This window comes from Atta colombica, unplaced genomic scaffold (assembly GCF_001594045.1).
Source record: "Atta colombica isolate Treedump-2 unplaced genomic scaffold, Acol1.0 scaffold107, whole genome shotgun sequence".
Lineage (NCBI taxonomy): Eukaryota > Metazoa > Arthropoda > Insecta > Hymenoptera > Formicidae > Atta > Atta colombica.
In genome coordinates this window covers 231,020-241,557 of record NW_017259192.1, presented here as the reverse complement: position 1 = coordinate 241,557, position 10,538 = coordinate 231,020, and the positions used below count along the sequence as shown (strand labels likewise).

Sequence of the window (10,538 nt, the reverse complement as noted above, 5' to 3'; positions counted from 1 at the left end):
TATATAATATATGTAAATATTATCTGTATATTTAACAAAAGATATATCGATATATATGTTGACCCACATGTACACATCTATCGCACATTTGCCATCACGAAGTTAAGTGTTTCGTCGTCGTCGTCCCGCAGCGAACTTTTGTTACACCCGCTGCGTTCGAAGAAGATGAGACCGTCTTCTAAAAGAGTCCCGTGCTTCCAGCAGGCGACGAGGGCGAGTATCAACGAATCTCAGAGGCCTCAAGCATGGGCGAAGCGAAGAAGCGCGTGCAGGCGCAAGTGCATGCAGTCCCGACCGACGATCAGATACGGGCGATGCCAAGCAGCAAGGTCCCCAAAATCTACCCGGCCAGCGACTCCGAGGAGCTGTTCTACGGCGACGGGAAGGATGCGAGGAGGCGACGGCGTGCCAGCTGCGACAGTCTCAGCACAACTGGTTCCGGAAACAGTAGGCGGTCGAGCATCGTCGATGGGACGGTAGGTCAACAATCCATCGCACAGGACCCCCGGAAAGCCCTGGTCGTTTTGATCGGATCACGGACGTCGTCGTCTCTCATGCAGAAACAGCGTTCCTGGGAGACCTTCCCGCGACCCAAGAGCAAGCGTGGCGCCGGTAGCGAAGGTTCGGGGGCTTCGTCCCTCGGTCAGCTGAAGAAAGCAGACAGCTTTGAGGGCCACGAGGAAGCGGTGCGCACCTTGGTGGCGGCAGTACAGGAGACGCGATCTCAGCTGCGACACCATCATTTACATCATCATCGTCATCATCGTAAGAGTAAAACGAATTGAGGCGCTTCTTGTCGTTCAGATCGTTCTTGGTCCCTTCGCAACCCCTCCTCGCGCGCAAAAATTACGTAAGGAAATATTGTCCGAAGGGTATCGAATAGATATCCGCGAGCCTATTGCGTATAGATAGAAAAAAGAAAAGAAATGAAAAAGATTGATCAAAAGACTAAATACCGTGCCCCAAGTGGCTTAAGTATAAATGTTATTTATTAGTAAAGAAAGCGTATTGTTGTGAGAGCCGACATATTATCGGTTTTTCGAAGATTTTGGACATTCTATTAGTATAATAATAATAATAATAATGGATATATAAATATGATAATGGTAATGAAAAAGGTCTATATTCTGCGCGATATGGAAAATCAGAAATCTTCGTTATCGAGAGGCACCTCCGTCAAGTGCGCTTTTATCTTTATATTACTTTTCGAGATTCTTTTGAGATCCCGATCAAACGCGTGGTGTTTGTATTAATCCAATTTTTCGATGTTTATATTGTCCTTCGTCAAAGTTGTATACCGCATACGATGACATGCAATTCTCGCGAAGTACCTTTTATATAGCGATTTAATTGCATTCGATGAAAGCGCCGAAGATCGGTATTAATTCCACTATAATTGCTAACTATGTTAGAGATGGAAGAAAGAAAGAGAGTACGATTATCTGCTACTCGTATTGTTGACAAGATCCGCCTAGGGCGGATTATTGATACACATAGAGCCTTGATTAAAGAAAATAAAATGTTTTTTCGGACAAAAACGCGCGTGTGCAATGTACAATAATTGCAAAAGAACCACAGTTGACGTTACAAATAACTGTATACAGACGAATGTATATTTCGTTCTGATCGCGCACATTATTTCGGTTTAGTTATTACAAGAGTCCTCTTCGCATATCCTCGTTTTTCCTCTAATAATTTTCCTCTAAAACACGCGAATCTATTCTCACCATGTCCGTACACGCAATTTTTCTTTTAACGTCAACGGGTCGGATGCATAGTCCAGTAAAATACGTCGCGCGATTTGATCGATCAAGTAAAACGGTAATATTTAGCTAGTAAACAACACTGCCAGTCGCGATATATTATGTCATTACGAATTTAATCGACGATATTCGATTCGCGAAGAATAGCCTAATTCGAGCGTTTACTCGTAATCGCCATCAATAAAAACCCAGCGATCGCCCTACGACGCATGGGTTCGTCACGATTATACTCGTCACAATTATTGACTATAATGTAACGATAATATTATTCCAAACGAGAGGCGCAAGGATAAAAATCGGTATTACGAGGAATCGGCTCTTCCTTGTGAAAGTCAATGCGATCGTTAATCATTGTTTCGAATTTAACTACGAGCAAAGATTTGTAATCTTCAGCAGAGTTACAATGAACGTTCTAATTATAGCGAGTGTACACACGTAAGCATGTATGAGAAATTGTCGAATTTCTGGTATAGTAAAATATATACAAGTTAATAAATATACCCTTGATTTATATATCGTATCTTGGTGTATTAAAAGCGATGCATGAACTTTGTCGCTCACTTCAGTTTTTACAAGTATTCACAGTTGTATACGTACATGTATTAAAAAAAACATGCATATTCGGTATTCCACTTGTTGAATTTTACAGGCAGGCTATAAAGCTGGGAACTTCAACGGATGAAATACGAGAGAACATTTTGGCCTCCGATGTTTGCATTTTTTTCCGGAATTAATACAACGGCAATTAATTAATCTGATAATTGATTGTGATATTTTACACATATTTATTTAAGACTAATATACGTAATTCATTTATACGTAATTGTCGACTTTACACTTGTACACTTCTCTTCTATTTTCACATATTATAGTACAGTACACACAATCGGCCACAATAAAAATTCTCTCTCCGTCGTTTCTTCTTTTTCTTCTTCTCAGGTAAAACATTTCTATATTTCTGGCATCACCACTATAGATAATATCAATAATATCAAATTATTGATACAAAAAGGAAGTCTCATGCAGAAACATATGATACAGCATTTCTGCAAACATAAAGTACATATTTTGTCGCTACTCGTTTAGATATCATATTGTTTCTTTCTTTTTTGTTTTTGTTTCATCGATATTAGTTTCATTAACTTCGAACTTGTCAGAAATTTCGTAGGAATTTTCGTAGGAATTTTTCAAGTATTCTTCGATATTTTTCGTTTGTCCTTTTGTAGTATTCGATTTCTTCAGATCTCCGTTATCATTATTTATTTTCAATAATGACATGATACCCCAGTTGTTACTTTCGAATTTGTTAGTGGTTTCTAGCGCGTGAATCGCGTCGTGCGTCTTCGAAATTATACGATTCAATTCATAGAAATTTACATTTTTGGAAACGTTCAATGTCGTTTCTAAAGGATTGGTAATATGGAGTGCCGAGCGTGATGGTTTTCGAATCTGTATACCCTCGCGGATGCATATTCCATATGTTTGAAAATCGAATGTCGAATAATACTCAAAGAAATCGTATAGAAGTTTCTCCAGACTATCCTGATTTATATCATATTTATAATTCAGTGGCAATTTGTTAACATCCCGCAAGAAGGTGCAATCGATGCCATTCTCTGCGCAACGAACGTCATCGTGAGCTATATAAAAGAAAATACAATTTACTAATCAGACGTTATGTAACTCTTTTCTTTATGATATATGTGACTTACTCGAATATAACTTTAATATTTTTAAGGACGGCAATATCTTCTTTTGCTGTAAGAAGAACAGTACTAACAACGTAAGAGGAAAATTTGTTATCCATTGTCCTGGTACGTCGAATGTTAATTCCTGACTCTTCGCCCATGCTCGTATTGTTATAACAAGCGGTCTTATTCGCCAATCCATTTCTCCATACAAATTTAGTAATTCGGTCATATATATAGCAGTCCTATAGAAGAGATCAGTATTGACATTTTTGTCTTTTTAACTCTTTAACTACAGTTGTAAAAATTACATTTAGTTTTAATATCCTATTTCAATTACAAAACGTAAATAAATCTTAAAACGTAAATAAAACATAAATAATCTTCGATGATTGATAAAGGAAGGTTCAAAATTTTTTTCCCTACAATTTAGAATCTCATAGTACTAATGACTGCAGATTGTATAAAATTTGATGTTTTGAGTCCAAATGACTATTGTTATAGTTGAGAGTTCATTACAAAAAAAAAACAACAAATCCTACAATCCTACAAATCAAATAAAATTGAAATATGTCTTGACTTACATATTTGTTGCACTTAAATCACATTCAGTTTGTGTGTAGTTATAACAGAATTTAATTATTGGTACTCGAGCTTCCAGAATCCTTCTGACATTAAGAATACCAGGGATGAAATACTGCATGCTGTTTGCGAGTATTCCCAAAAATTCTTTCGTTTCATTATTATTATTCATTTGCCTATCATTATTATTCATTAACTTTGAGTGAAATACCAATCTACTCGTGACATTACACTACAAATGTTACAATTCATTAATAAGTAGGATTAAGTACGTGAACATTTAATTAATTTGAACATTACTTATATATTTACTTCTTCAGTGTTGGGAATAAGAACTAAATCAAGATCACACCTTCTCCTTCCAAAACCATTTATAGAGGAACCAAATGGCAAAATCTTTATATTATCAAATAGTCTAGAAAAGTATTGCTCTAAATGATGAGCAGTATGAAACCTCAGTCTTACTTCTAAATCGGTTAATTTCATCATCTCATAAAGAATTATTATCTGCGCTGATATCTGCAAAGGTTATAAGTTTACAAGGCTAAATATTTCGAATAATCCTAACTGTAACATAAATGAGCTTACCGATTTAGCATTATATAATTGCTTTGCTTTCTCCTTTTCGTTAGGCAATGCACAACCATTTTCCACAAATAAAGATACCTTTCTCTGATTATTTTTCTGTGGTGTAATAATTTGTCCTTTACGAAACCATAATATTGAGGATTTTACAGATATAATGTCTTCTTTTATAAAAGAAGCAGATGACATAATTTCTTTTATCGACACTATGTCTTTAAACTCAACCAAAATATAATTCTGAAATTAATCACAATATGATACTTTTCTAACATATTATTTAATATTAATGTATTAATGTTGCATTTAATTTTGGATAAACAATAGCTGACATACTTGTTGATTATTTATATGATAATGATGCATACTCGAGATGTCTCCAAATTTCAAACAATAATTATGAAGATCATTGTATGATTTCGACGAATGTACTTGTATCAATAAGCTTCGAGATGCCTGATTTCTTCTTTTGATGATTTCAATCTCGTGTGTGCTTTCTATAATTGTAATTGTCAGATATAGATCTTGGAAAACAGAGAATAACTGTGATATATGAGAAAGATCAGTATGATTAGAGAATATTAATTCATGCTGCATTCTCAATAATTATATTGACGCTAGTAAATTGTTTTGAAAAGGATCTGTTCATTTTAACTGAATTTCTTGCAGTTTTTTCTTTTTCTCTTCAATATGAAAAAAAAAATATATAAAATGAATTAAACAAGTACAATTAAAAAAAATATTGTTATATTATTTTTTTTTGCTTCTCGTCACCGGGTAATGAACTTTAATGCTTTTGATTTATTTTTTCAGGTTATGTAGCACAAAACTTTTTGATCTGAAGTATAGTTTTTATCACTTTGCCTATTTTTATAATAATCTTGTGATATAAAAGTTCGTTTGAGTATCTGTAATCTCTCATTTTTATATTAATATTTCGTTCTGATATTATTATTGCTTTATGACATCAATTTGTAAGTTTATAGGTTATACGCTGAACTTATCATATAACGTACCTTGTTTATTGTTCTTATATTCTTTGACAGTTGATATTGAGATGTGATTGTGCGACTTTAATCTACTTGTGACCATTATGAACTTCTTGCAATAACAGTGATTTAACAATGAAATGGTATTCGAATTAACACGGCCAAAAAGCGCCATTTTTAAATATGCACATAGTTCCGTGTACACAAGTGAAGTGTGCACTACGCACATGTGCGAATAGAATTATAGGTCATCGAGACTTTCCTGCACTGCACTCTCTGAACTGGTGCACATGAGAGATCTGTTTTCTGTGGCTGAACTAGTGTACACTTTTGGAACTTGAAGTGAGATAGGTTTGATATTTATTATATTTGTTGAAGAAAGAGAGTGCTAGTACAATAGAAAACAGATCAGAGGTCTGTTCTTTTTGGCTGAACTTTGCACCAGTTCATCTTTCTTTTTCTTTTTTCTTTCTGGAGAGAAAAGGAAGAAAGATGAACTAGTACAAAAGTTCCAAAAAAAACAGGTCTATGGTGTGATAAGTTGAAGCAAAACAAATATACGTTTGTTTCATTTCAATTTATTGCACAGTGTACATCTATTCAGAGAATACAAAAATAAAAAAATAAACGCACTGCATATCTTACACTGCAGTGCATTAATTCGCTGGATCATAGTAGCGGCCCGACTTCTCAACGTTTATTTTTTACTATCAACTTTACAGAAAAACTGCAAGAGACAAAAAAATCATTAATTTTCTTCTCACAGAACTCTAAGAATTTTTTCAAAATTTTTTATCAATTTTTTAATACTGCATTTATTCTTTATTTCTACCTTTTGAATGCCCAGCAAATGAGAATGAATTAAAATGGATTCAAATTTTTTTCTATCCGAATGCGTATTTTAAATAGCGAATACTTTTTTTTCGATTTAATTGGATTCAATTGGATTCAATTAGATTCAATTGGATGCAATTGGATTAAAAAACTGCATTTCTTATTCAAAATTTTGAATTGAACAGTGTTCACAATGTGTGTGTTGAGCACAGAAAAAGCTAATATTATTTTTAGATTGAAAAGCATAGAGATATGTTCCATGCAATTCCTATAAATGAATAAAAATGCATTCAGGATTAAAAAGCATTCATTTTAACATTCGTGAATCAATATTTCTGAAAATTCCATTTCAATTCATTTCAATCAATTTTCGCTCGGTGGAGAATTCAATGAATTATAATAAATCGTCTTTTGTTTGATTATGTTATTTTGATATTTAATCGACTTTTGTGAATTGAAATTTTATTGATATAATAATATTATAAAGTATAATTATTTATGACTGGTAAATTTACCAGTCTTTACATTTAGTGATTTTGTCGATTGTCTGTATAAATTCATCTATTGTTATATAATTATCAAAGTTTATATACTTATACAATTATCATAATATTACACAATTATCAAGATCTATACCTTATAGCATTATTTATAATTATCAAAGTCTATAAAGGACCGATAAAAATATTAATTCAAAATCAATAAAGTAAGATCAGAGTAACATAATTAACTAATAATATAAGAAGTGGCACTAAATGCAATTTCAAAAATTTTTTCTTCTGGATTTTCGAGCAACATTGAATTCTCAAAAAAATCAATAAAATATTTTTAAGAAATACAATTAATATAGAAATGGTTTTAATTTAAAAATATTGAAAATCACAATTCCTGAAATTTTATATTTTGGAATAATTTTTATATAATTATTAATTAAACATCTCAGATATGAAGTTTCCACTTTTTTTCTACTTTACTTTGGATCAATTTTTGTAATTTTAACGCTGAAAAAGAGACCGCATTTATATGTTTAAATATATTATATTTTGTTTTTCTTTTTTTTATATTCTCTCCAGGTGTGCAACATACATCTTGAATCATTATTACTGTATAACAATTATAATTGTAGTTTGATGATTAACACGGATGATTAATCGGGAATTTACAACTGTCTGTTGTCCCATACGACTCGCGGCGCGACGTACAATACGCCCGATAGTGGGAAGTGATAACGATGAGCGATAAAGATTGAATTGCGCCGCTTGTATGAAATGACCGTCGTGAGATGACCATCTATGATTTCTTCTTCTGACCTAAGGAAGCGCAGACGATGTGGAAACTGGACTCGTACGAGCTCACGCATCCGGAATCGCTGTCAGAGCATCAGCTCCGCGAGATTCTGAAGAACGTAAGTTGTCGCATAGGTTAGGCATGTTTACAAACTTCTCTCGACTTATCTATTATTCTTTTCTGTTTTCTTATCCGATTTTATTGGAAGATTAAATTATCTTTTAATGTATGTGAGAGTCGTTGTCTGAATTATTTCAGACTTCAACAAATGTTAAAATGACACAAATTTAAGTTAAATGTCAAAGATAGATTTTATGAATTATATTTTTATATAAATTTATAAACCAGAATAACATATTCTAAATTATTATTTGTAAAATGGAAAAAACAATGATAATATATGTTTGTTATGAATTAATGATAATATTTGTTATAATAAGAATAATTTATAATAAAAGCATGACATTTAAATTTCAGACATATTTTATGATGTCTCAATTACATCTTCATATCTTTTTTCATTATAGAGTTGCATTGAGATCTTTAAGTTTGAAAAACTATGTAAAAGTGAGTTGCTGGAAATGTACAAACGAGTTGCAATGCCTTTACCTCAGCGGCAACATGGAAATGCAAAGAATATAGATATGATATCAGAGAATTCCATTACAGTTATAAGGTAAGTTTTTATATAAAGAATATATTATTTAGGTAAAGAATATCTTAAATAAAGATAATAAAAAATATTTTACTATGTTAACATTAATTAAATTTGTCTTTCTTTTAGTGATAATGATAGGCACAGTTTAGCTGCAGACTTGAACAAAGGAAATAAGAGGATATTTCAAACATCTCAACCTCAGATAGATACAAAACCTCTTCTTAACGATCAGAAATCAGTGAGCAAGAAGATTCGATTATGTTCAACGCCAAAAGAAATTGGGTGTAATGGAATTTATAAACGCAATTATGGAGAACAGAGCGAGGTATCATATCTTAATCTTTTATAGTTCAGATAAGTCAAATAATTAGATAAGGTAAGAGAGGTAAGACTAACAGTCTACTTACCTCTAGATAAAGTTTGAGTTTTCTACAAATAAGATTCTGAGATAAGATTTTTTTATTATAATATAACATGTAAGTTTATAAAATGAAATATTTACAAAGACTATTTGTTTCTATTAAGATGTAATATTATATAAGTTTTACAATAATCTTAATTTGTAAGTGAATAATAGCAGATGTATTTGAACCTTTCAGGAATCTCTACCGAAAAAACGTCAGAAAATAACATGGCCATGAACAAGAAAAATATATGCTCTACTTCTTTTTAAATCTGTTACTATAGAAATTCAATTTTAAATAGTAACATGCTAATGCAATAATTTTTATATCATATGATTGAACTTGTAATTTAATCGGTATATGAAGAATATTCACACGAATGTATATTCACACGAATATTTTTAAGAATAAGATTGCTTGCTAATCTTGTCCTTAAAATACTCGTGTGAATACAAACCATTTATAATACTTTGAGACCCAATTGTTCCACTTTTTGGTAAATTTTACCTATTGGATAAGTAGCAAGATTACCCAATCACATGCGTGGATTACAGATTTACTTAACAGATAAAAAGATGGAACAATCAGCCTTAAATCATGATTTAAACAGATTGACAAACATTAATATGACTAATAATTTTTATGTTTCTCGATTATTTTAATATTCGAATAATGTAAAAATGATAGATTCTATGTGATGATTTTATAAGTAGGTCTGATTTATATTTTGTATAAATTTATTATACAATTTGCGTAAAGAAAACGGAAATTTAATTAGGTATGACTGTTAGATTTGGCAGCTGGCGATATATACAGAAAAAACTGATATTACGTTTAATATATATATATCTGCACATTGCTATATCAGTTTATTTTTAATGTAATCGAACAATCGTCATACATGACAATTTTGTTTGTTAGACATTGAATTAACGCAGTATTTGATGTTAAATGAATCGACAGAGGCGTGCGTCAGATAACTTTATTGTTTTGTGACATATGGAGATGTGAACAGTATTCAATAACGATAAAGTTACTTAAAACGATTATTTGTAATACGTAATATCATTCGTTTATTCATATTGTATGCACTGCTTATAAAGTGGAAGTATCGTTAGCGTTTGTAAATTTAGAACATGTACATGCACATATTAGGTCTGTTCTTTGTAGCTGCATTACTTTGTATTTTCTACGCTTTAAATGAAATAAATATTTAATTAAAGATTGAAGAGAAGGAAAAAGAATTTAGCTACAAAGAATAACTTATTGCACCGATTGAAGTTTGTGCTGCGCAGGATCTACGCAGTGTACACATCATCTTTTTATATGCATTGATCGATAAGATTTAAATTACCCGTTCAAGTATGAATAAATGATCTTAATTGTTTTAATGTTGAATAAAAGTATCAATGCGAATGTGTGTTTATTATATGTGTATAATAGTAATGCTGACATAATATTAAAATCTTTAGCCTCAAAAAAATAGCCTCTTTTAAAGCTTCCATTGAAAGAACACATACATATATAATCTTATAAAAAATTCTAATATATCGTTAATTTCTTTTCTTCTCTAAATATTTATAAAAGGATGTAATTTCCGAACATTTTAAATTGTATCATATGTTTGATGTAATCCAGTTATGTAGTATAACACATACAATTAATTATATAAATCCGTAACGGAATCTTTTTCGAGATAGAGAAAGACGAGACGAAGAAGCGATAACACGTTACGTAAGTGAGAGTGGTTT

The 10,538-nt window shown here is 31.7% G+C and overlaps 3 protein-coding genes across 3 annotated transcripts in view; 2 read left to right on the top strand and 1 right to left on the bottom strand.

The window, feature by feature from the left end:
- LOC108692411 (RING finger protein 207-like) overlaps positions 1-877 on the top strand; it is a 4,456-nt gene extending 3,579 nt beyond the window's left edge. Inside the window, exon 7 of the mRNA XM_018200646.1 lies at positions 205-877. Coding sequence (XP_018056135.1) covers positions 205-785 — 581 coding nt within the window. The 3' untranslated portion in view covers positions 786-877. The remainder of the gene's footprint in view (positions 1-204) is intronic.
- Positions 878-2,290: 1,413 nt separating this feature from the next.
- On the bottom strand, positions 2,291-5,817 carry LOC108692296 (poly(A) RNA polymerase, mitochondrial-like). Its single transcript, XM_018200487.1, has 7 exons — positions 5,632-5,817; positions 4,952-5,112; positions 4,622-4,855; positions 4,346-4,552; positions 4,036-4,265; positions 3,476-3,696; positions 2,291-3,403 (listed from the first exon to the last, which is right to left on the bottom strand). The coding sequence occupies exons 1-7, from the start codon at positions 5,777-5,779 to the stop codon at positions 2,853-2,855; spliced, it is 1,752 nt and encodes a 583-aa protein (XP_018055976.1). The 5' UTR covers positions 5,780-5,817; the 3' UTR covers positions 2,291-2,852.
- A 1,849-nt stretch (positions 5,818-7,666) lies between these two features.
- The window catches only part of LOC108692059, a 5,676-nt gene continuing 2,804 nt past the window's right edge, over positions 7,667-10,538 (top strand). The window contains exons 1-3 of the mRNA XM_018200167.1: positions 7,667-7,843; positions 8,253-8,401; positions 8,510-8,708. Of these exons, the coding sequence (XP_018055656.1) occupies positions 7,766-7,843; positions 8,253-8,401; positions 8,510-8,708 (426 nt within the window). The 5' untranslated portion in view covers positions 7,667-7,765. The remainder of the gene's footprint in view (positions 7,844-8,252; positions 8,402-8,509; positions 8,709-10,538) is intronic.

Bases quoted from the DNA above. Each gene is read 5' to 3' on its own strand.
- LOC108692296 (XM_018200487.1), bottom strand. From the start codon at position 5,779: ATGGCGCTTTTTGGCCGTGTTAATTCGAATACCATTTCATTGTTAAAT. The intron at 5,113-5,631 runs GTACGTTATATG...TTACAATTATAG, and splicing joins ATATAAGAACAATAAACAAG to AAAGCACACACGAGATTGAA. The intron at 3,697-4,035 runs GTAAGTCAAGAC...TCTCTTCTATAG, and splicing joins GATTTAAGTGCAACAAATAT to GACTGCTATATATATGACCG.